The sequence below is a fragment of the Xiphophorus couchianus genome, chromosome 20 (assembly GCF_001444195.1).
Source record: "Xiphophorus couchianus chromosome 20, X_couchianus-1.0, whole genome shotgun sequence".
Lineage (NCBI taxonomy): Eukaryota > Metazoa > Chordata > Actinopteri > Cyprinodontiformes > Poeciliidae > Xiphophorus > Xiphophorus couchianus.
Genome location: NC_040247.1, coordinates 2,719,672 through 2,744,577, shown reverse-complemented (window position 1 = coordinate 2,744,577; position 24,906 = coordinate 2,719,672). Strand labels below are relative to the sequence as shown.

Genomic DNA, 24,906 nt, shown 5'->3' with positions numbered 1-24,906 from the left:
CAAAAGTAATTTCTCCTCTTTTTTTCTTTTGTTATTCCTCTAAGGGACTTCACATACCTTGCAGGAGAGATAATCTGTCTTAGCATGCACCACCCAGGTGTCAGGCACTGACCTCTGTCCATCCAGCTTGGCTTCTTTGATTTGAGCCTTTTTTTCATCCACATCCTCCAACACCAACGTCTCATAATGGGTTTGAACAACGCCTTGCTTCTCGAAGGGACTCACTGTCACAAGGCTCAACCACAACCTTTTTGCTTCATCATTCTCAGTGGCGTTATTAATCATTGGTCAGATGTCTTTGATGTAATCTTCACAGATTTCTTCTGGCCTAATTCAGGGAGAACACATTTTAGAGAAGTTAACACTTAAGAGATTCCACATGTCTGAGGTCACCATGTGGAAGGAACTTCCTGAGAAAATCTCCCTGTGTTTTTATCTCTAACGGAGTCCTGCCGCATTTCCCACGGTCCGTGAACGCAGCACGGTCGTTTCTCTTTAAGTGCGGATGAAAGGCTGAGCAACGATTGTGTAATGTGGGTGAAAGAGAAGAGAGAAGTCCGGAGGAGCTGAACAGGTTCGGTTCTGTCTCTTCTTCTGCTCGACAGGTGCTTCTGTTCGGTTCGGTCGGGATTCACGGTGTGCAGGTTTTCCGGTTTTTCTGCCGGTGCTGGTTTTATGTAACCGACGTTTTTCACCGGTTTTGGACGGTTTTCCTCTTCGGTAGGAAATTATTAATGAGGCTGGATGTTATTAAAATCAGATAAATTTCTTTATGTGCTGCTGATAATCTGTCCGCTGCAATAATCCAGAATATCCTCCAGCTTCACTGCAAACTTTCACAGCCGTTTTTTAAAGTATTGCAGTTTTATCCGCGCCCACTTTGATCTACTAGTCCAGGTAAGCAGCTCATAAGTTTACATACGCTGGGAGCATTTCTCTTTCTTCCGTTCTGATTGATGTTCTTCCTGGATCTTTATTTCTCATTCGTGGTTTTTAGCAGTGTTGTATAAAGTACTGAAATCTCAGAGTCAAGTAAAAGTACAAGTACCTCTCCAAAATATGACTTTGGTAAAACTCCAAGTCACTGACTGAAATGTTACTTAAGTTAAAGTCTTAAAATATCTGAAACGTCTTGTACTTAAGTATGGAAATTACTGTAAAAATGGATGTACTCAAGTAATGTAATGAAAAGTACAAGTAAAAAGTAAAACAAAGCAAATGCAGTTTGAATGACATTTTTTATATTTTGGTAAACTTGTCAAATACACTTAAAATAATGTACCCAACCAAGTGCAGGCAAAATTAAACCTGCTAATAGATATACCTCCATCCACCCATCCATCCATCCATCCATCTTCTTCCGCTTATCCGAGGTCGGGTCGCGGGGGTAGCAGCTTCAGAAGGGAGGCCCAGACTTCCCTCTCCCCGGCCACTTCTTCTAGCTCTTCCGGGGGAATCCCGAGGCGTTCCCAGGCCAGCCGAGAGACATAGTCCCTCCAGCGTGTCCTGGGTCTTCCCCGGGGCCTCCTCCCGGTGGGACGTGCCCGGAACACCTCACCAGGGAGGCGTCCAGGAGGCATCCTGACCAGATGCCCAAGCCACCTCAACTGGCTCCTCTCGATGTGAAGGAGCAGCGGCTCTACTCTGAGTCCCTCCCGGATGACTGAGCTTCTCACCCTATCTCTAAGGGAGAGCCCAGCCACCCTGCGGAGAAAACCCATTTCGGCCGCTTGTATCCGCGATCTCGTTCTTTCGGTCATGACCCAAAGCTCATGACCATAGATGAGGGTGGGAACGTAGATCGACCGGTAAATCGAGAGCTTCGCTTTTTGGCTCAGCTCTCTCTTCACCACGACGGACCGGTACAGCGCCCGCTTGACAGCAGACGCTGCGCCAATCCGCCTGTCGATCTCCCGCTCCCTTCTTCCCCCATTTGTGAACAAGATCCCGAGATACTTAAACTCCTCCACTTGGGGCAGGACACCCCCCCTGACCCGGAGAAGGCACTCTACCTTTTTCCGGCTCAAGACCATGGCCTCGGATTTGGAGGCACTGATCCCCATCCCGGCCGCTTCACACTCGGCTGCGAACCGCTCCAGCGAGAGCTGCAGATCACGATCTGATGAAGCCAAAAGGACCACATCGTCTGCGAAAAGCAGAGATGAGATCCTAAGGCCACCAAATCGGATCCCCTCAACACCTTGGCTGCGCCTAGAAATTCTGTCCATAAAAGTGATGAACAGAATCGGTGACAAAGGGCAGCCCTGGCGGAGTCCAACTCTCACCGGAAACGAGCCCGACTTACTGCCGGCAATGCGGACCAGACTCTGACACCGGTCATACAGGGACCTGACAGCCCGTATCAAAGGGCCCGGTACCCCATACTCCCGGAGAACCCCCCACAGGGCTCCCCGAGGGACACGGTCGAACGCCTTCTCCAAGTCCACAAAACACATGTAGACTGGTTGGGCGAACTCCCATGCACCCTCCAGGATCCTGCCGAGGGTGTAGAGCTGGTCCAGTGTTCCACGACCAGGACGAAAACCACACTGCTCTTCCTGAATCCGAGGTTCGACTATCCGACGGACCCTCCTCTCCAGGACCCCTGAATAGACCTTGCCAGGGAGGCTTAAGAGTGTGACCCCTCTATAATTGGAGCACACCCTCCGGTCCCCCTTTTTGAACAGGGGGACCACCACCCCAGTCTGCCAATCCAGGGGAACTGCCCCCGATGTCCATGCGATATTGCAGAGTCGCGTCAACCAACACAACCCTACAACATCCAGAGCCTTAAGGAACTCCGGGCGGATCTCATCCACCCCCGGGGCCTTGCCACCGAGGAGCTCTTTAACCACCTCGGCGACCTCGCCCCCAGAGATTGGAGAGCCCAACCCAGAGTCCCCAGGCTCTGCTTCCTCAGTGGAAGGCATGTTGGTGGGATTGAGGAGGTCTTCGAAGTACTCTGCCCACCGGACCACAACGTCCCGAGTAGAGGTCAGCAGCACACCATCCCCACTATAAACAGTGTTGGTGCTGCACCGCTTCCCCCCCCTGAGACGCCGGATGGTGGACCAGAATCGCCTCGAAGCCGTACGGAAGTCTTTCTCCATGGCCTCTCCAAACTCCTCCCACGCCCGAGTTTTTGCCTCAGCAACCGCCCGAGCCGCATGCCGCTTCGCCCGCCGGTACCCATCAGCTGCTTCCGGAGTCCCACAGGCCAAAAAGGCCCGATAGGACTCCTTCTTCAGCCTGACGGCATGCCTCACCGAAGGTGTCCACCAGCAGGTTCGAGGGTTGCCGCCGCGACAGGCACCGACAACCTTGCGTTCACAGCTCCGATCGGCCGCCTCGACAATGGAGGCACGGAACACGGTCCACTCAGACTCCATGTCCCCCACCTCCCCCGGGACGTGTTCGAAGTTTTGCCGGAGATGGGAGTTAAAGCTCCGTCTCACAGGGGATTCCGCCAGACGTTCCCAGCAGACCCTCACAACACGTTTGGGCCTGCCAGGTCTGACCGGCTTTCGCCCCCACCACCGGAGCCAACTCACCACCAGGTAGTGGTCAGTGGACAGCTCCGCACCTCTTTTCACCCGAGTGTCCAAGACATATGGCCGCAGATCCGATGAAACGATGACAAAGTCGATCATCGAACTGCGGCCTAGGGTGTCCTGGTGCCAAGTGCACATATGGACACCCTTATGCTTGAACATGGTGTTCGTTATGGACAATCCATGGCGAGCACAGAAGTCCAGCAACAGAACACCGCTCGAGTTCAGGTCGGGCGGGCCGTTCCTCCCAACCACGCCCCTCCAGGTCTCACTGTCGTTGCCCACGTGAGCGTTGAAGTCCCCCAGCAGAACAAGGGAGTCCCCAGGAGGAGCACTCTCCAGTACCCCCTCTAAGGACTCCAAAAAGGGTGGGTAATCTGAACTGTCGTTCGGCCCGTAAGCACAAACGACAGTCAGAACCCGTCCCCCCACCCGTAGGCGGAGGGATGCTACCCTCTCGTTCACCGGGGTAAACCCCAACGTACAGGCGCCGAGATGGGGAGCAACAAGTATGCCCACTCCTGCCCGACGTCTCTCTCCCTGGGCAACTCCAGAGTGGAAGTATGTCCAGCCCCTCTCAAGGAGACTGGTTCCAGAACCAGAGCCGTGCGTCGAGGTGAGACCGACTATTTCTAGCCGGAACCTCTCGACCTCACGCACTAGCTCCGGCTCCTTCCCCACCAGAGAGGTGACATTCCACGTCCCAAGAGCCAGTTTCTGCAACCGAGGATCGGACCGCCAGGGTCCCCTCCCTCTGCTGCCACCCATCCCACACTGCACCCGACCCCTTTGGCCCCTCCCACGGGTGGTGGGCCCATGGGAGGGGGGGCCCATGTTTCCTCTTCGGGCTGAGCCCGGCCGGGCTCCATGGGTAAAAGCCCGGCCACCAGACGCTCGCCATCGTGCCCCCCCTCCAGGCCTGGCTCCAGAGTGGGGCCCCGGTGACCCGCGATATACCTGCAGGCATCATTTAGTTAAGAAAATTAGGTGCTTTACCTATAGCACAAGGTTAACTTAACCTGCTTTACAACTGATTATTATTCATTAAATTCAGTCTAAATTGCTATCGCTATGGCTTCTGTCCCCCCTTGAACAGAGGAGTCTAGGTAGCCTGCTACAGTCAACATTAGGCCTCAGCTAAATACACCACGTGTGGAACTGAAACAATGCCAAACAAAGTTCATTTATACAGGTAATGTTATGCTCAAGATTTCACAATAGTGCCTAGTGACCAAGCTATAGTTACTGAAACAGGAGGATTATAACCATTTCATAAGACGTTACCTCGATGGGGGAGTTTTTGTAAGACAGAATTTCCACATCTTCGGGCCGGAATAACATAAACTGCATGCGGTACGACGAATCTTTAACACCCACGAAAGAGTATATTGTGTTTAAATAAGGCCATGGGCTCTCATCACCAGCTGGTGGTTCCCCTGGACCGTGTTGTGGTCTCCGTCTCCTCCTCCATGTGGCTGCTGCTGATTGCGAGACTTGCTTTGTGTTTAATGGGAGAAGCGAAACAGGCGTATCCTATTGGTGATGAACAAGCCCAGGCAAGTAGGCTACCGACTTTGTTGCACTCAATCAGTAGGTGGGGTCAAAACACTTTGTTTCTCTCTCTCGCTTTTTTGTAACGAGTAACTAAACCACACATTGAAAATGTATCGGAGTAAAAGTACGCAATTAAGTTCGGAAATATAGTGAAGTAAAAGTGAAAGTTATCAAAAATTTTCATACTCGATGAAAGTATGAAGTACTCCAAAATATACTTAAGTAAAGTAGTGAAGTGTTTTTACTTCGTTACTATACAACACTGGTTTTTAGTTGGGCGATAATATTGATTTTCTAACAAGTCATAATGGAAACAAACCAACTGACCCTGATCATAACCTGGTTTCTGACCAGAGTCTGAGAATGTTGGTCCAGAACCTCCACTGGTTCCTGTTGAGTCCATCTTGGGTTCTGGATCATTGAATTTTATCCCATGTTCTCATCCCACACCATCATCGCTCCACCTTCGTGTTTTGGGGGAGAAGTGGTGACCTTACTGACCCCTCTCTGCATGTGGCCTAGGTTAATGTAGGCCAGGAAACTTTAGTTTAATTTACCCCCAGTCGTCTGTTTTCAACATTTATTATGATTATATTTATTTGATTTAATAGCAAAGTCAGTTTCAGAATGTTTCACAAGATGATGAAAAGTAAAAACCACTGAATAAGGAAAACATTTTAAAAGCAGCATTATGAAAACAATACCAGCAGAAAGCACTAAAATAACAAAATATGAGCAAAACATGTAAAATATTTGTAACCTCAGTAAAGAGGCACAAAAAGTATTAAAAGAGAAGTACTCCAACATGTTCTCTTTTTTTGGTTCACTTTACAAAGAAACCCTTTAGTAAATTGGATCTGTTCTGTTCGTATTGCAGGCCTGTGGCAATAATCAATAAATCAATGAATCAGCATGAAAGATTAAAACGACCTCAGTAATCTTAATTTGTATGATTCATTGTTTTTTTTCTTTCTACCAAAAGATGATCAGTATAATGTTTTGGTCTCAGTTAAACCTTTTTTTTTTAAGTACAACAACATTATTGTTTCTCATGGTAACCTTATTATCGTCCAGCGACATTTGTTACTGTGGCCGAATTGCAGCTGAAGTTCAGTTTTTATTGATAAAGATCCGGGAGGAAAAAAACGATCTGATCAGATGTTTGGTTGCTTTTCAAGGCGTCTGCAGCAGCGATGGAGCCAACGTGGGCTAAAACCTTATTGCTAACAGGAGGAGTTCTGCTCGTTCCTGTTTTCGCCCTCGTTACGTCCGTGGTGTTCTGGCCCGGAGTGCTGCTGAAGGCCTACAACTGGTAAACACACACCGTACACGCTGCCTCCATTAACGCCTCGCGCTTGATGAGTCACTGAATGACCTTTTACCTCAACATGTTCTTCATGTCAGCACTTTTCCATACGTTCTATCCGAGGTTTCAAACTCAGTTTCATTTTGTGCCACATCAAGATTGTGAATGTCCTCATAGGGCCAGTTGTGGCAGGAAATATTGATGGAACCCATTAACAAATTACAAACATATAAATAAATAAATTAAATAAATACCTTTCTCTGCATTCTACTTATAAAAGTTAAATGGTATCCAACATCTTTTTATGTTGATATAATCTGGCACTATGCAAAAAAAATCGGCATTTATTTGATTAATTGTTTTTTTGCAATGAATTATGAAAGCAGACTGTTTATTGGTAAACAGCTCGTCTCCGTGGCTACAGGGATCCTCACCAACGTCCGGATCAGGGCCGGTCCGAGTCGGTTTGAGGCCCGGAGCAGATTTTCAGTTGGGTCCCCCGCCCCACACCAACATGTCAACACCAGATGCTTTAGCTCAGCTACCAACCTTCGTTAGCATCATTTTTATGACTGTCAGGACACTTCTGCAAAAGAAATCTTTGATCTGAAGGAGTTTTTTCCTGGTTAAATACAAGTTGAAGAAGAATTAACTTAAAATGTACCAATGTTTATATGACAGTTCATTTTCACCTTATAGGAGTAGCAAATAAAAAACTAAATTTTAAATGCAGAGTGGTATTTAAGTGTGCCATATTATTTTAATTATTTAAAAGTAACATCAGCTGAAAAACATTAAATTTATTTCAATTCCCCAACAATGGCAGCAGCCAACAGAAGGAAGAGATTAAAAGCAGGGGCGTGCTGTGGTGGCGCAGCGGGTTAGCACGCCGCACGTTTGGAGGCCTTAGTCCTCGACATGGACGTTGCGGGTTTGACTCCCGGTCCCGGCGACCTTTACCGCATGTCTTCCCCCCTCTCCTCACCCTCCTTCCTGTCTGCCTACTGTAGAAAAAATACGAGCCACTAGCGCCGCAAAAACTCTTCGGAGAAAAAAAAAACGGCTACCAACTGTAAAAATAACATAGAAAATCCTTTTTGTTTTAATAGCACGTTTTTTAAATTAATCTATTTTATCATGTTAGCTTTTTGCTCTGGAGGGACCCCTGGTGGAGTGGAGGCCCTAAGCATAACTGGCATTGAATTGGTCCAGATGGTGGCACCGTGTTCTGGTACCGAATTGTCTGTTTGGAAGGATGCTCTGGATCCAGAGGTCAGAGGTCGGTTCTGGGTTGCTGGGTCTAACCCGCTGCTCTCCTGTCAGGTGCAATCGGCGCTTGCAGGGCATGGCGGTCCGCTACTCCCACAGTGGAAGTTACCGCTTCTGTTATTCCACCCGCGGGACACCAGGGGGCGCCACGCCGTCGCTGCTGCTGCTGCACGGGTTCGCCGCCTCCAAGGACATGTGGCTGCCTGTCGTCATGGTAACACACACAGTCAGGTTGAGGTCTGAACTTTGACTAAGCCACTTTTCCAGTCATGCTGTTGTTGATGAACTGTTGCCTTTCGGTTCCTGCCATGTTCCCGACCCGGTTCTCCAGGTCGGGAACAGCAGGTTCTGTTGCTGCAGAACAAGCCCAAACAGAAAGGAAAGGAAGGAGTATTTGAACTGATTATTCAGGTTTTCCCTCTTCTAAAGAACGACAACACCTGTCATTTTTGTCATGAGACCTCAGCTCACCTCCACGACTCGGGATCTAAAAAACAAGAAAATCCCATTGAATTGATTAATTTGCATTTTATTACATTAGATCAGCGCTTGATACGAGAGAAAACTGTAACTCTGATATTTGGTCCAGAACCTCTGAGAACCAGCTTTGCTCTGGATCCGTGCTTCCCGGTTGGGATGGCCAAGTTTGTAATCAGTTCAGCGTTCAGAGCAGCGAACGTTGCTTCACCTTCCTGAAAGGAAATCTGATGTCGTTTGTGCAGATCCACCATTTTGTTTCTTTTTTAGGTTAAGAAAGAGACAAAAACTTAAAAAGTTTGCAAAATATTAAAACGGAACATAGTTTTGCAATCTCATGAGAAGAAAAATAGATCTGAAGACATGATTTGTACTTTTGATCTGATTCTGATTTGGAAATTTAATAAACGGAAAAAATGACTAAGATCAGCATTTTTTAATTGTCTATATTAAAAAAATATTAGAGATTACTTCATAGGTTTTAACCAAAGTGATTCAGAACTTTATTGAAGGCATGTTGCAAGTTGGTGGAATCTGATTGGTTGGCTGAAGACAGGTGTCTTTTCTCCAGGTGATGAGTTGAAACCAGTGCAATTAATCCAGGAGGGTTTCTTATAGACGGTCAGTGAGAACAAGAATTGGGCTGTTTTCCCTCCTGGAAGACCCGGTTCTACAAGAACCAGAACATCTGCTCCACCTCCAGCTGCTGTGGTTCTCCGAGTCAAACCAACCTGTTCCCCTCCTGGCCTGTGGGGGCGCTGCACCAAGAACCACTGAAGGAAACAACACAAAAACCTCTGAAGACACTGAGAGCAACTTCCTTCTTCACCAGATGGGAACAAGATGGAGGCGTCAGATTTTAGTGTTGGAGGATTTCTCTTTAGTCTTTGGCTAAAGACCAGAAGCCATTTCTGCTGCTAACGCTAGGCTAGCATGTTAGCTTTGGCTGTATTTACCCAGAATGCCCTGCACTGTAGTTCACTTCCTGCTTTTGCATTCAAACCAAAGCAGACATAGTTACCCTACTTTAATTTCAACTCACAGTTTCTATGTTCTGTGTCGGTTTTTGCTCAATAAACTGGTTGCAACATTAATTCTGATTTATTTAATAATTTATTTGCTTCAGTTTAGGAAAATAGAAGGATCAGAACATTGTAATAATTTGTTTATGTTTGTTTTTGCTTCCAGTACCTCCCCAGAAACCTGCATGTGGTTTGTTTGGACATGCCTGGACATGAAGGGACGAGTCGAACTGGTGCAGAAGATTACAGCATCCAGGGTCAGGCCAGGCGAGTCCATCAGGTCCGTGCAAACGCTTTCAGCTTTTACCATATCAATAAAAACCATAAACTTGATTTAAAGACATATCGACACAGCCTGGATGTTCTAGTTTTGTTGAAATAAAGCATCTTTCTCATCACATCCATTCAGGTTGTGCTCGGTTTCCATGGAAACCTCTAACATGAGGCAAACAATCATGATTCAGTAAATGGTCTGAACTTATATAGCGCATTTCCAATCAAAATGTTGAATTTTGAATTCAGCACCTGAATATGATCCAAAGTATGAAATAACTACTATAAAAAAATAAACTACAACTGAACAAGATTTAACTAAAAATAACTAATAGAAACCAGTTAACACTCTAAAAACTGATAAAAACTAATTGAATTAAACAAACAGTCACAATAAAACCAAACTATAATGAAAATCCAGAGTTATTATTATAAATCTGGTTTCTACATCATGAACCTACATCAGCATGTTGAAAATGGCCGCCCATCTGTTTTGTGTCCGGTCAGTTCGTCCGCAGCGTCGGTCTGGATAAATCGCCGTTCCACCTGGTCGGCACCTCCATGGGCGGGAACGTGGCGGGCGTCTACGCCGGTCTTTACCCGGCTGACGTCTGCAGCCTCACCTTGGTGTGTCCAGCAGGTAAATCTGCTGCTTTCTTCAGGTTTCACTTCCCTGTAAACCTCTAAGGCAGGGGTGTCCAAAGTGCGGCGCCAGGGCCATTTGTGGCCCTTGGCGTGATTTTGTGTGGCCCCCAACTGCATATCAAGAATAATACGAATTTGGCCGTTCCATCACAGATGCAGATGGAAACCAGCTTTTATCTAATTGATTAAACTTGGCTAAATAAAGCAAGTTTTGAAAGAAAGTAACTCAAATCTTTGGTAACACTTTACTTGAGTTGGTGAACATAAGAAGTACCGTTTAATAGTGTTATTATGAAGTGTTATTGTGTAAATAATGACACTTTTAATGGACTTTTAATGCAACTTTGCACTAAAAGTGTCATTATTTACCAAATTCATGGTAGCAGTTCTGAACATTCATGAAGACTCCTTCATGTTGTTATGTCAGTCTTCGCTCCCCTTCAAATAAAAAGCTACCAAATCTTTTTTTATAACAGAATAAATTTGTTCATTCAAGCCCATAGAATCTGAAAACTTAATTAAATTTCTTTTAATACAGAAAACATGTAAAATTATTCAAGAGTTTTGGATCTTCAATAAATAACCTTTTCCACAAAAAGCAGCAAAACCAGAAAACTTTAAATGCTTGATTTAAATAAAATCTTTATATTATTATTATTATTTATTTATTTATTTATGTTGGTTTTTTTGGCCTGCAAATGTTTTGTCTTGACGATATTTTGGCTGACATAATAAAAGTTTGGACAGCCCTGCTCTGGGGACTTTGTCTGCGTCTTCATAGATTTTCTATTTTTCTGGCTCCAGAAACGTTGGGTATTTTAATTTGGCGTTGTTCCTGGTGCTTTCTGCTCCTCCTCGCCTCCCTGCAGGTCTGGTTTACCCCACAGAGTCCAGCTTCATCGCCCTTCTGAAGGAACTGGACCTGGAGAAGCCCATCGCGCCCAGCAAGCCCATCCCGCTCATCCCCACCTCTATGCAGGAGCTGGAGGCCATGCTGAAGCTGTGCTGCTACAAATCGCCCAAAATCCCCCGCCAGGTACGGCGCCGAGCCCTCCAGGCTTCCGTCCGCGGCGCGGCGCTAACAGACATGTTGCTCTGATTGCTCCTGCAGTTCCTCCGGGGCCTTCTGGCCAACAGGATCCCAAACAACAACTTCTACAGAGAAGGTCAGTCTTCCTGTTTTCACTCTCCATCGTTCCTCAGATTTAAATAAAATAGACACAAGTTGCTAAAGTTTTTTATTTTAAGTTTTTTATGATAAGTTGATCACCCATCCACGTACTAGTACCCCTAAATTATCCAACAATGTATGACAGACAGCCAGACATAGCTGACGTTCACTTCTGAAAGAGAAACATGCAACAGATCGCGGCCTATGAGGATATAGAGCTAACCGTATTCCAACACAGAAACTATCATCAGCAAGATATTGAAACTGACATTGATCCTGATAACAACTTCTATAATGTCAGCAATGATAGTTGTCACTATTACAGCGATGATCAGTTCAACAACAGCATTAAAACGGAACAAAAGCTGTCAATAATTCACTTTAATAGCAGAAGCCTTTATGCAAATTTTGACAGCATCAAACAATACCTCCAACAACTTTCACAGACCTTCAATGTTATTGCCTTATCAGAAACTTGGCTCAATAGTGATAAGGGCATAGACTTTGAAATCAATGGTTATGAAATGGTTTGTAAGAACAGAGAAAACAAAAATGGAGGGGGGGTAGCTTTATATGTTGACAAGAAGATTAATTATAAGTTGATCGAAACAATGTCAACTGTGATGGACAACATGTTTGAATGTGTGACTATAGAAATACTCGTGGAAAAAAGGAAAAATGTCTTAGTGAGTTGCATTTATAGAGCCCCTGGATCAAACATTGAAGTACTCAACAACTGGATAGAAGAAAAATTTATAACAATTAATCAAAAAATAACATTTTTCTGTGGGGATTTCAATATTGACCTTCTTAATCCAAATAAACATAGAATGACTGAAGAATTTATTAACACCATGTTCAGTCTAAGCCTGTATCCTAAAATCACCAGGCCCAGTCGCATTACATCGCACTGCGCTACCTTAATTGATAATATTTTTACAAATGTGCTGGAAAATAATTTAACTAGTGGAATATTAATGAATGACATAACTGATCACTTACCAGTGTTCATAGTCTACGACTGTAAGTGCAAAACAGACGATCAAAAAATAGAGACGCATTACAGACGGGTTACGTCTGAAGAGACATTAAAAGCTCTAGAAGCTGAGTTGTTGGCCTACGATTGGAGATTAATATATAAAACGAATGATGTGAATTCAGCATATGAAGAATTTTTAAAAACATTTAAAATATTATATAACAAGCACTGCCCAATCAAACAATATAACAGGAAAAGCAATCAAAAAAATGAACAGTGGATCACAAAAGGAATACAAAAGGCATGCAAAAAGAAAAACAAACTTTATAGAGAATTTCTAAAACATAGAACGTCTGAATCAGAAAATAAATATAAGAAATATAAAAATAAGTTAACTAATATTATAAAAACATGTAAAAAGGACTATTATCATAAATTACTGGATAGGACTAAAAACAACATTAAGGAAACATGGAATATTTTAAATAGAGTTATTAGAAAATCTAACAATAACAACTATCCAGACTATTTTATAGATAATGAACAGAATATTACTGATTTGAAAAGTGTCGTCAATAAATTCAATAGTTATTTTGTTAATATAGGACCTCAATTAGCAGAAAAAATACTGATTACAAAAACTGCAACTCAGCAATATCAAATTGAGAATAATCCCAGCTCCTTATATCTCAACCCTGTACTAGAAGAAGAAATCATAAACATTGTGAATAAATGTAAAAATAAGACATCCACTGACTGTGATGATCTGGACATGAAAACTATTAAAATAGTAATTAAAGGAATCTCTAAACCACTAACTTATATTTGCAATTTATCATTTCAAACGGGATCATTTCCCAACAAAATGAAAATAGCTAAGGTTAAACCAATGTATAAAACTGGCAACAAACACCTCTTCACTAACTACAGGCCTGTCTCTCTTCTCCCACAATTTTCTAAAATCCTGGAAAAACTCTTTAAGAAAAGAGTGGAACAATTCATAGAAAAACATTCGCTACTTATCAGCAGTCAATATGGATTCAGAGCAAACCGGTCAACATCGCTGGCCGTAACTGACTTAATAGAAGAAATAACCAACGCAACAGATAGTAAGAAACTGGCAGTAGGGATATTTATAGATCTAAAGAAAGCTTTTGATACAATAAATCATGAAATCCTACTTAAAAAATTAGAACGCTATGGAATTAGGGGAGTAGTTTCTGACTGGATGAGGAGTTATTTAAAGAGCCGAAAACAATTTGTGATATTGGGAGATGTGGAATCTGACTGGCAGGAGACTGTCTGTGGAGTACCACAAGGATCAGTATTGGGACCAGTTTTATTTAATCTTTATATAAATGATATCAGTAAAGTGTCCAATGTATTAAAATTTATCTTATTCGCTGATGACACAAATATTCTAGTCTCTGGCAACAATTTAGAGCATCTTCTCTCAACAGTCACCTCAGAGATTAGTAAGTTAAAGATATGGTTTGACCATAATAAATTATCCCTAAATTTGGACAAGACGAAAATCATGGTCTTTGGGAACTGTTATAAAAATACTGAAATCCAAGTTCAAATAGAGGACGTAACTCTAGAAAGGGTTTTTGCTAATAAGTTCCTCGGTTTAATAATAGATGACAAAATCAGTTGGAAACCTCATATTAAATATTTACAGAGTAAACTCAGTAGAAGTATATCCATATTGGCTAGAGCTAGACATGTATTGAATGCTGAATCACTTCATATTCTATATAACTCTCTGGTTTTACCATATCTATCATATTGTTGTGAAGTGTGGGGAGTTAATTACAAGAGCTCTTTACATCCGGTAACCGTCCTACAGAAACGAGCCATTAGAATCATCCATAATGTCGGTTATTATGAGCATACAAACCCGCTCTTCATAATATCCAGAATTCTCAAATTTGAGGAGCTTGTAGAATTTAAAATGGCTCAATTTATGTTCAAAGTATCTAAAAAGTTGTTACCTGAGCACATACAGAGCACGTTTTCTGAAAGAGAAGGGGGATATAACCTAAGGGGTCACTCAAACTTCAAGATCCGCAATTTTAGAACAACAAGAAAGAGCTTCTGTATTTCAATTAAAGGTGTAAAGTTATGGAACAAGTTACATGAAGATTTAAAACAAAGCAATAGCTTAATACAATTCAAAAGAAAGTACAAGGAGGTAATTTTCAATAGATACACATATGGGTGACAGAAAGCAATAAGGTGTGTATTGCAGATAACAACTTGGTGTAAGGGTTTAGAAAGACAAACCAGCATAAAATGGGAAAATGTATGGGTAAATATTAGTAACTGTTACTTCTGACTGCCATTTTGATTTTGATTTTGATTTTTTTAATGACAGTAGGACTCTAAAGTTTCAAGTGTTTAGGGGGTAGGAGTTTATAAGTTCTCACTTCTTCCTACCCCATTTTGAGCATGATATCTTAACAGAAACAAAAAATCTGTATTTTCTCTTATTTTTTATGCACTTCTTGTTACTGTGCACTATTTTATTTTTATATTTGTATCATGTTCGAATAAATTTCATTTCATTTCATTTCATTTTTCATTTCAAGACCAAAGTTGTTCATTAAAATGTATTTATGTGAGATTTGTTGGCAGAAATGTGAAAAATGAGGCTGAACTTTTAGCAAAGGTGGGCAGAATTCCCAAAAATTTTACTCAAGTAAAAGTAAACAGTAGCCATCAAATTACTCCAGTAAAGAAATATTTGGTTAAAAGCACTGAGTAACTGATCAGATTATCAATCATTTCATATTTTAAAATTACATGAAACAGTCGAAAATATAAAGTAAAGTTTTGGGATTTTTTTTACAATTAAAATTTCAGATTTTGTGTGCTACTTTGGAAATATTTGCAAAATCTGCATACGTAAAAAACAACAAGCAGAAGTGAAAAACTGAAGTGAAGCGGAGGCAGCAGTGTAATAGAAGAAATACTGCCACCTGCAGGTGGGAGTTAGCATCACAAACTCCATATTTTTAACTATTTTGGGGGGAAATGTGCAATAAACTCATAGTTATGCATTACTGGGAACAGTTTGCGAAAGATCACAATTTATGAGACAAATAAATAGTTTACTAATTATTTGTTTCATAATCTGCGCAACAAATACTTATAAGTTGTAAACTAATCATGGCGCTATTTCATCAGACAGTCGGTGTCTGATTTTGTTTTGTTTCTGTTTCCTCTGTTGGTTTAAACAAATACTATTTGTTAAGTGTTCCTGGAGATTGTTGGGGAGAAATCTCGGCACTCCCTGCAACAACACCTGAATCTGATCACAGCGCCCCTGCAGGTCATCTGGGGGAAGAACGACCAGGTAAATAAAGCAATGCTGGAAAGTCTTACATTCAGATAAAACATATTTTCGGAAATCAGAACATCAAAAACATTTGATTCTGACCCCAGTTAGACTTTGAATTTAATTCAGTCTCTACAAATGCCTCCACTTTCCCAGATCCTGGATGTTTCTGGAGCCGCGGTGATCCAGAAGGCGCTGCCTCACTGCCAGGTGGATTTGCTGGACAACTGCGGTCACGCCATTGCCTTGGAGAGGCCGAGGAAATTTGCTAACCTTGTGCTGGACTTCCACAATAAAGCAAAGAAACAAGCCTGAGCGGAGGAGGAGCCAAAACCAGAACTTAAAGCATTTATTTTAAGTGACAGATGAGTCTCATCTTGTTAGCAAAAATCATTCCATGGGAGGAATTTGACTAATTGTTCTCTGAAAAATAGTTTTGTTTTTTTTTAACTTTTTTATAATGAAGAAATTATGATATTAACTTCACAGGAAATGAGACTAAAAACCAGAACCGAGGGTAAATTCTGATTCCTGACAAATTTTTATTCTGTTTGTAAACTAAAAGTATTGATGAATGAGTTAACAGAATGATTTTGCACAAATATTTCTCAAGGGTTGAAAAATTAAATTGAAAAAAGAGGAAACTGGGTTTGATTCTTTTTTTTTTTTGCTTGCGGTAACATAATTTAGCCACTGGAGGGCAGCACCCTACACCGCTTTAACATCTCTGTCAAAGAGTAAACAAACTGTCCAAGATGTTTCGGTCCATGGATTTTTTTTCCAGACAACATCCAAACAATTAGATACAGCTCAACAGATAATGAATATTCTGATAAAATTTGAATGCAAGTACTTTATAACATACCAAACAGTAAAATTAGTTTTTACTGTTTTAAATAGATTAAAACAAGTCACAGAAGAACATAGAAAACGTATTTGAGCAAGAATGTACTGTATTTCTTTTATATAATTTTTCCAAATCTTAATTTTAGCTCTGGTCAACATAAAGCAGTTCATATACATTCAAAATACTCCAAGAATATCCAAGTTAAGTTTGCCGTTTGAGGAAAAACTCCCGATTAAAATGAACAAGATCGGTTCCTGTGACAGAGTGAGACCTCCTGTTCACAGAGAGTTATGAGGTAAGTGCGCATGCGTCAATAATTTTCATGGCGGCAGGGTAAACACGCCACAGTTCTCTTTCCACGGACATGTAGACGGTGAGTAAAAACATTTATGGTGTTCCGTCAGAGTTCTGGAGATTCCGATCCGATCCAGAGATGTTCTAGCGGCCTGGAGCTACTTGCTGCTCCGCCCTGACCTCCTCCTGGGGTTGGAAGGTGTAACCCCAGTCTGTCGGTGTTTCAGATCTGTCGGTGGTCCAGTCTGAGTACGACGCTGTTGTTGATTCTCCAGGCGACCGTTAATCCGTTCTACAGCTAAAAGTCAAAATGTCATAAAAGGTTCGGCATTTTCTGCCCCTCATTGTGGAAAGTGTTAATATAGATTCATCACGCATAGTTTTCATTTTGTTTATTTCAAACTACATGTCCTACGTTTTATTTGGAATAAAGGTATATTTTAGTAAGAATAAAATTTCAGTCTTGATTTTTTGTAATTTTTATGATTTTCTTTTTGTAGATATGAGCCTTTTAAATTTCTGAACTTTATTTTCCGGCTCGTCGTTTGTTTTCATTATGTCCAGCGATTTGTCCAAAAGATTTTTAGAAATACAGTATTTTAAAAATGAGCTTCTATTAGCTTGAATGCTAACAGACTTGATTAAAATGCTCCTATTTCTTCTCTGTTCTGGTTCTGTTGAGTCCAGTTAATGATCCAGACCCTTGAAACCTTCGAATACATTTCTGTAAATAAAAACCTCTTAACTATTCATTAAAACCAAAACTCCTTGTGGAGGAAAACCTGTTAATAGAGGAGCTGTGGTGTGTTCACTGACTGTAGGAAAAAAATGTAAATGATTGCATCCTTCAGGTTTCTGATTTATTCGTTTGAAGAGATCAACCAACAGATTTCTGGATCGGCTATCAGAAGTGAAAGAATTGGACCGCTATTTTCTGCCCTGTGACCTCTCAAGGTCATGTTCTGTGACCTCTCAAGGTCATGTTCTGTGACCTTTTCCTCTATAGAGTTTCCAGTCTGCAGAAAATGAGAGCGGGCACTGAGGAGGCAGAATCTTCTGGGTACCAACGGGTCGTACTGAAAAACGCTTCGCCGCATCACTACCTCAAAGTCCGTCTGTAAGTTTCGACTACTTAGACCTGTGTTTGCCAAAGTGGGGGCCGCGGGCCACCTGGGGCCACCAGAGGGCACTGTAGGGACTTAAGAAAATTGGAGGGAAGATAAGAAAAATAATTTACAAAATAAAAAAAAAATTAATCCCAGAAATGTCTATTTTAAGTTCTTCATCATGTTTGTTTTTTTGTTAATCTTTAAAAAAAGAAAGAAAAAAAAATTATCAAACTACTTTGTTTTTCAAGCTAGAATAGCAGCAAGAAGTGGAAAAGTTTCTGTCAAGACAAAATCCATGAAAACTGTGGGAATAAAATAGCATCTGATGTGATCAATATAAAATATTACATATTTTCTTATCAAAAGAGGGGATTGTGAGGAACAATGGTGATATATATGATCTGATAATAAACCTTTCTGCTGCAGAACTCCGTGGCGGTTTAAATACAGACGGTGCGATGTTAGCATTTACGCTGAATTAATGTAATAATTATTAAATAGTGTATAAAAAAGTTGATGTTTGTTTACATATCTTGTCTGTGGATTTGCTAAGGAGGTCAGAGGTCAATGCTTTTTGGGAATGTTTGGGAACCCTGTGCGCTGGTTCTGTTTGTTCGCGTTAAGTCCGATCTCCCCCCCAGGGTGCTGGAGGATGAGTCGGCCAGAGTGAGCGCCGTCAACCTGAAGACCTTCATCACTTCCTGCCTGAGGAGTTTGTTCGGAGAGGTGGGATCCTCACGGTTCGGTTCTGCCCGGCCGCTCGGATCCAGACCTTTCCTCTGATAACTCGGTGCTGGTGTTCTTCAGGTCGGAGCGGCGCTGAATGTGGACGTGCTGAAGTACGATGAGGAGACGCTGACCGCTCTGCTGCGTGTTCCCAGCAGGTACCGGTCCGAAGCTGGCTCCGCCCGCAGATCCTGGAGCCGGTTTGGGTTTTCATTTCTCTCCTCTGGGTTCTGTTCCAGGGGTTTGGTGAAGCTGTGGAGCTCCCTCACCCTGCAGGGGTTCTACCAGAACCGGGCCTGCGCCTTCAGGGTTTTGCAGGTCAGTACATCTTGGTCATCAGTGATTTCCAAATTTAAAGGGGCAGTACCTTGTTAAATCGACTTTTTTTTTTGTTTTATGAAACATACCTAACCTTTAATCTCTATGGCAACCATTCAGCTGTTCAAAACGCCTGGTTGGACCTAGCCCCGCCTTCTAGACTCGGCTCCTTCAGACTAGCCAGCAGCAATTAGCAAACATCTGCTGAGCTCATTATAGGAGCTGCTTCTCAGAGCAACGCTGGTAAAAATGTTAAAAGGTTAATAGAGGAGCCATGTTGGGACGACTTCCTGAAGGAGGAGCTTCAGAGAGAGCAGGAGCTTCTTAAAGAGACAGAGACCCAATTTCAAGGCGCTGAAATACAAAGTAACTTTGATGAATGGATTTTAGTAAACGTCGGTGGATGTTTGTGGTCCCACTTTCCATTAACGTTCAATAAAAATAACAAGAAAAATAAATATGACTAATTACAGACTGTATGTTGTGACTAACGGTTTCCAGTGTAAGAAGATTTAAAAATCTTTCCCTATAAGATTTAAAATGTCCCCATGATCAACCTGATTGGCTGATCATGTTTTCATCTTGATTCTGATTGGCTGATCATCTGAGGAAGATGCTTTCTGCAGCTGTAAGACTTTTGCTGCATTCTTGTAAAACGTCGTCGCTCCTATCAGCGACGTTGCTGCCCGGCTCATCGCCGGGCTAACAGGAAGTGGTTCTGATGCGCCGGGCGAACGCATCAGAACCACTTTCAGCTCAAAAAGTCGGTTTGTTCTCGACTCCAGAGCAGAAATGGAGCCAAACTGCTGAAGGAACAACAGGGATCCACGATCTGGACCGGACTCTGCTGCAGAACCTAAACTCAAGTTCTGATGTGAGCGGTTCCAGCTGAAATATTAATTTAATTCTTTATTTAATAACCTGACACAAAGTTGTGTTTTTCTTTATTTTTAGACAGAAGAAAATTTATTTCCATAAATTAAACTCATAATTATGGATGAAAAATAACCAAAGTAATTTAGCTAAAAACTAATTCTGACCCAAATGCAGTTTGCTAAAAGTTTTAGATTGTTTTAATTTTACTTGAGCAATTTAAAATTTTTATAATGAATTTTACTTAATAACACAATATAAAGTTCTGTTTATTATTATAAGGGAAAACATGTAAACTTTTAAACTATAATTGTGGCTTAAAAAGTAACCAGAGTAATTTAATAATAACCTGACTTGCAAATTTGCTAAAAGTTTTAACTTGATGTGATTTTATTTGAGTAAAAATAACAGAACGACTGAGAAAGCCATAAAACGTTTTAGTTTCTTCTAGGTGAGGTAATTTTCTAATTTTGCTTTTTTTATTTGTATAGCTGCATGCTATTTGTATTTATGTTTCTCAAATACAAATATTTATGTTCACTATATTAGATAATTTTTTTATTTAACAATCTTTTCATTAATAACTTTTTTTATTGGTCTGTTGTATTTTAAAATGTTTATATAGTCAAGATTTTTAAATTTTTGTTAAGTATGTTTAATTCATTTTAATATTATTTTTCCTGTTATATTTCTGTTGCTGATTAAAACTACAACTCACTTGAATAGAAATAAACTTTATTTGCTGACTCTGACCTTGTGGTGCGTTCAGGTGTCTCCGTTCCTCCTGGCGCTGACTGGAAACAGCCGCGACCTGCAGCTGGACTGAAACAGGATGACGTCAGCCTGGACGCCACTCTGCATTAGGCTCCGCCCCTTCCGCCTCCCGTTGGCCCCGCCCCTCGGACGGCGCCTCCACGTCGGCCAGCGCGCCTCCATCACCAAAGCGTTCTCGGCACGCGACGTGGAGCTGTTCGCCGAGCTAACGGGCGACAGCAACCCGCTCCACGTCGACCCGGCCTACGCCAGCACCACGTCCTTCGAGGCACCCATCGTCCACGGCGTCCTCATCAACGGCCTGATGTCGGCGGTGCTCGGCACCCAGATGCCCGGCCCCGGCAGCGTCTTCCTGTACCAGGAGATCCGCTTCCCCGCACCGCTCTTCGTCGGCGAGGAGGTTCTGGCTGAGGCGGAAGTGCGTAAAATCAAGATGTCGTTCGCCTTCATCGCCGTGACGTGCTCCGCCAAGGACAAGGTGGTGATGGAGGGGGAGGTGATGGTGATGATGCCCGAGAAGCAGGAGTGATGAAGATGGTGGCGGTTAAATCCGGGTCCCTGACAGCATTTCTGTCAAGTTTAACTTTATTTAAGTGTTCTGTACGGAGGCCCCTGAGGGACATGTGGGAATGTCTTTTTCTTTTGCGTTTCCTCGCAATAAATTAGCAAACACATCCTGGTTGTTCTGTACACAGTCACAGTTTAATAAGTTAAATTAAATGTTCAAACGCCTTTAAGAGCTTCAGTAAAAAACGTTTTATACATTATTTACTCTTTGGTGTAAAAAACCGACCGACCCCATTAGGGACAAAGGGTGAACAGAAAATGGATGGATGGATGTAAAAAACGGATTGATTGTCAATCTATAAATTGCGTTTTCATGTTTGTAAGCTTGAGATGGGAAACAGAACTTTATTAAAGGACATAATCAAAACCCAAATGACTATTAAACCATGAAAATAACTCAAAAATATTCCAGATAGTTTGTGTTTTTTAAAAACTCCACAGAAAAGATATAAAACTTCAGATATCACACTAACAGTTGATGGAAAAACCTTGCAGCAGACTGGTACATTACTGCGTGAGAACGCGAAAGACAAAAACCTCCATGTCCCCTAGAGGCTTCCGTAGATTAGAGATGATAAACATGTTTGATGTTGGGTTTCTTGTGTTAATGCTCTCAGTTTTGTGTGAAATCTTTCATTCAATAAAAAGTTTGATATTTTCAAATTAAATGCTGTGTTTTTACTTTGTTGACGTGAAACAACCAGTTATTAGGTGAATTAAGGTTTCAGCTCACATTGGCTTAAATTGACGTTTTCCCTCCAATTATTTAAAAACCTCTTTTCAGATTATTTTTGTGTGATATTTTGATAATACGAAACATTAGGGCTAACTAGCTAGTTAGCCATACTTTCAATTCAACCAGGTAAAAATTAATTGATCATATTTTGCCTTAATTTTCTCTAAAACATCCAAAGTCCATTGATTAAATGTCAAATGAAGGTTACCTTGTCATTCTCCACTTAAAGTTCAAGAAATATTTTATTTTTTGCCTGTTTCTTTATTTAAATTATCATCTGAAAATATTTTCAGTGAATAAAAAGAAAGTCCCTTCAGACAGATTTGAGACTGATTATGAATGAATGAATATGCTTTATTAATCCATCCATCCATTTTCACACACCCTTGTCCCTGGTGGAGAGGCGGAGTCACCCTGGACAGATCGCCAGCCTGTCGCAGACTTTATTAATCCCACAGGGAAAAATAAAGTATATTCATTTAGAAAAATGTTTTTTTGACAGGACTGGTCAAAGAGGGTAACGGGGAAAAAAAATCACATTACTTAATGACAAACATCTGACAAAGTGATGTACCGGAAGAGTCCATCAGATGGCGCTCCAACCTTGGAAATAATCAGGAACCGAATGGAGACTCTGCAGCGTTTTTCAGTCTGGATGTTTGGATCTCAGTTTGTTTCCATCAGCAGAGCTTTCAACGTTTACCTGCTCATGAAAACAACCAGATGATCATTTCCACTGAGTTTCATCTGATCTGCTGTTTGCTGACTGAGATCTTCACCGGTAAGATTTCTGCTTTATCCATAGTGGTGATGAAAGGAAACATGTTCTCACTGAAGGTGTGTGTTAGTATCCAGATCGGAGAACGTCAGTTTTCCTCCGTCCCAGTCCAGATTCACTCTGATCCTCTGGAGTTTCTTCTTTAATGAAAGAACTGTGGGAGCAGCTGGTGGAGATGCTGCTGAGTATTTACATTCAAAAACCCCAATACGCAAAAATCCAGACTAAGTCTCCCTTCCTCTGGACAGACTCTGCTAACACACCAAGAGACCAATGTGAACCGTCTCCAACATGCTGTGGTTCCCTGAGTTAAAGCCCTGAGACTCTGTGGCTCTGACTGTGTCTGAAAGAGCTGCTATCTCTCTGCTCAGAGCCTCCATCTTCTCCTTCATCATCCCTCTCTTCTGCTCCTCTTCCTCCCTCAGTGCAGCCAGCCTGGCCTCCTCTTCCTCTGCTAGAAACTGATGAAGCTTCTTAAACTGCTCAACAATCTGCCTCTCTGTGTGTCGGGCCTGGACCTTCATGTGTTCTGCTGTCTGATCAAACTTTTCTTTAACTTCCTTCTTCAGCTCCAGTTTCTTCTTTAAAGGTTTCAGAGTTTCCTGAAGTTTCTTCCTGTGTTGCTGAGCAGCTTCATCGATGGGCCTGAATCTGTGGTTGAATCTCTGCAGACAGAACAAACTGGCTGCTGATGGTCCAGACAGAAGAGTTTGAGTTTCTCAGAGTGCAGACTGCAGAGACTTTCTGAAACATTTTGGTTTCTCTGCAGTAGGAATGATTCAGACTCTTCAGAACCAGATTACAGGGTGGATTCAACTTCGAAGACCTTTTCTTACAAACCGGACAGTGTTGCATCCCTCATAACCCCTCTAGGAATAAGTGTGTAGGATAATGGATGGATGTCATTCTCAAGTGTCTTCAGGCTATGGAAGACTGTGACCGGATTGAGGAGCTCCTTAAAGTGCTTCTTTCACTGCCCAACGATATCCTCAGTTTGGGTCTGCAGTTCCCCTCTTCACACACTGGGATGAGCCCAGTTTCTTCCTTCTGAGTTGCTGAATTGTTTTCCAGAAGTTCCTTGATGCCAACATATTTATCCACTCTCCTACATAGAACTGTCAGTTCTCGTTCTCTTCGCTCCAATAACATTATTCTTCTGCATGTCCCACGCTTTCGAACTGAAAAAGGGAAGCAGGCATTCAGTGTTTTGCCCCCACAGCGTGGAATCAGTTGCAGTCTGAACTTAAAATGTCGGAAATGATTTCACTGGACTTATTTCGAGCAGTTCTTAAAGATAGGCAACAAGATTCTATGAAACAGTGTCATTGTTTTTAAATTGTTTTATACTTGTGCATATGTATTAATTGTTTTTATCTTGTAACCAGGTTGCTATGTATTGCAAATTTTTTGCTCAGGTCCCTCTTGAAAATGAGATCTAGATCTCAACGGGGTTTACCTGATTAAATAAAGGAATATGAATGAAATGAAAGTCTCTTTTCAAAGTCTCTGTCCGAATTCCCTAGTTTTTGTTCCCCAGCAGAAGGCACAGTGCTTCCAGCCTCCTGGTACTTATCAAGCCCTAAAAGCCTCTTTCAGCCTCACGGCTTCCATCACCACTGGTGTCAACTAGCAAATCCTGTGGTTTTAACCATAAAAGGCATTAAAAACCTTCAGCTTCTGGAAGCTACATCCGCAGTGACAAGTCATGAGCATGGTCCATATAGATTCCATTTTCCTTCAGGAAAGAGACCAATTCTGCAGCAGACATTCCCAGTTCACCCAGACCAGCCGCTGGATTCATCTGGTCTGACTGGCAGCTTCTCCTGCCACCATGTTTAACTCTCCACCAGGAGGAGATTGTACACTCTGCCTTCACCAGGACATAACCCTGCAGGTCTGACTGCTACATCAATCAGCTAAGAACAATTATGAACCACCTTATGGTGTTTGCTGTGGACATTCAGTGCTTCTCATAGATGTCCAACAACAAACCAATGCTCAGCCATCCTTTCCACTCAAAGCCCCCCAGGTAACAACGTTGCTGCCCAAGGGGCTGTGAAGTCCAACTGCTGTTGGGTTCATTGTCAGAAACAACAGAACCTTTGCAAAGGCGCAGTCAGGGGCTTGTGAGTATTCCCAATGCCTGAACTTACATGACAGGATGAAGCTGGAATTGAACCTTCAACCTTCCGATTGCTCTATCTTCTTGAGACAGTCACAGTAACGACCTTCCATACAGAAAATGTTTTCAGTTTGAACCAAAACCTGCTTAGAGAAGCTAAATATCCAGGATATTA

At 42.1% G+C, this 24,906-nt stretch overlaps 3 protein-coding genes and 1 long non-coding RNA gene across 6 annotated transcripts; 3 read left to right on the top strand and 1 right to left on the bottom strand.

Annotated features, from left to right (window-relative positions):
* The first annotated feature begins 443 nt into the window (after positions 1–443).
* Positions 444–16,343, top strand: LOC114136066 (monoacylglycerol lipase abhd6-A-like). 3 transcript variants are annotated; one of them, XM_028003850.1, is made up of 9 exons: positions 444–574; positions 6,284–6,417; positions 7,735–7,894; positions 9,346–9,459; positions 9,960–10,092; positions 10,967–11,133; positions 11,209–11,263; positions 15,505–15,605; positions 15,744–16,343. In XM_028003850.1, the coding sequence occupies exons 2-9, from the start codon at positions 6,299–6,301 to the stop codon at positions 15,900–15,902; spliced, it is 1,008 nt and encodes a 335-aa protein (XP_027859651.1). In that variant the 5' UTR covers positions 444–574; positions 6,284–6,298; the 3' UTR covers positions 15,903–16,343. The 3 variants fall into 3 exon arrangements, with proteins under 3 accessions (XP_027859651.1, XP_027859652.1, XP_027859653.1); XM_028003851.1 differs by lacking the exon at positions 444–574 and adding an exon at positions 581–897; XM_028003852.1 differs by lacking the exon at positions 444–574 and adding an exon at positions 583–605.
* Positions 10,941–23,489, bottom strand: LOC114136083 (uncharacterized). The gene is made up of 3 exons (XR_003593732.1): positions 23,475–23,489; positions 22,934–23,435; positions 10,941–10,951 (listed from the first exon to the last, which is right to left on the bottom strand). It is a non-coding gene; the product is annotated as an uncharacterized LOC114136083 (long non-coding RNA).
* Positions 16,711–20,684, top strand: rpp14 (ribonuclease P/MRP 14 subunit). Its single transcript, XM_028003861.1, has 6 exons — positions 16,711–16,807; positions 17,735–17,845; positions 18,479–18,563; positions 18,645–18,721; positions 18,803–18,881; positions 20,524–20,684. The coding sequence occupies exons 2-6, from the start codon at positions 17,754–17,756 to the stop codon at positions 20,578–20,580; spliced, it is 390 nt and encodes a 129-aa protein (XP_027859662.1). The 5' UTR covers positions 16,711–16,807; positions 17,735–17,753; the 3' UTR covers positions 20,581–20,684.
* LOC114136073 (hydroxyacyl-thioester dehydratase type 2, mitochondrial) lies at positions 20,550–21,257 on the top strand. Its single transcript, XM_028003860.1, has one exon. It carries the CDS (start codon positions 20,587–20,589, stop codon positions 21,055–21,057), a length of 471 nt encoding a protein of 156 aa, XP_027859661.1. The 5' UTR covers positions 20,550–20,586; the 3' UTR covers positions 21,058–21,257.
* Positions 23,490–24,906: the final 1,417 nt, after the last annotated feature.

Excerpts from the sequence above, each read along its gene's own strand:
- LOC114136066 (XM_028003850.1), top strand. The coding sequence starts at position 6,299 with ATGGAGCCAACGTGGGCTAAAACCTTATTGCTAACAGGAGGAGTTCTG. Across the intron at positions 6,418-7,734 it reads CTGCTGAAGGCCTACAACTG|GTGCAATCGGCGCTTGCAGG; the intron begins GTAAACACACAC and ends CTCTCCTGTCAG. Across the intron at positions 11,264-15,504 it reads CAACAACTTCTACAGAGAAG|TGTTCCTGGAGATTGTTGGG; the intron begins GTCAGTCTTCCT and ends CTATTTGTTAAG.
- rpp14 (XM_028003861.1), top strand. The coding sequence starts at position 17,754 with ATGAGAGCGGGCACTGAGGAGGCAGAATCTTCTGGGTACCAACGGGTC. Across the intron at positions 18,564-18,644 it reads TGAGGAGTTTGTTCGGAGAG|GTCGGAGCGGCGCTGAATGT; the intron begins GTGGGATCCTCA and ends GGTGTTCTTCAG. Across the intron at positions 18,882-20,523 it reads GCGCCTTCAGGGTTTTGCAG|GTGTCTCCGTTCCTCCTGGC; the intron begins GTCAGTACATCT and ends TGGTGCGTTCAG.
- LOC114136073 (XM_028003860.1), top strand. The coding sequence starts at position 20,587 with ATGACGTCAGCCTGGACGCCACTCTGCATTAGGCTCCGCCCCTTCCGC.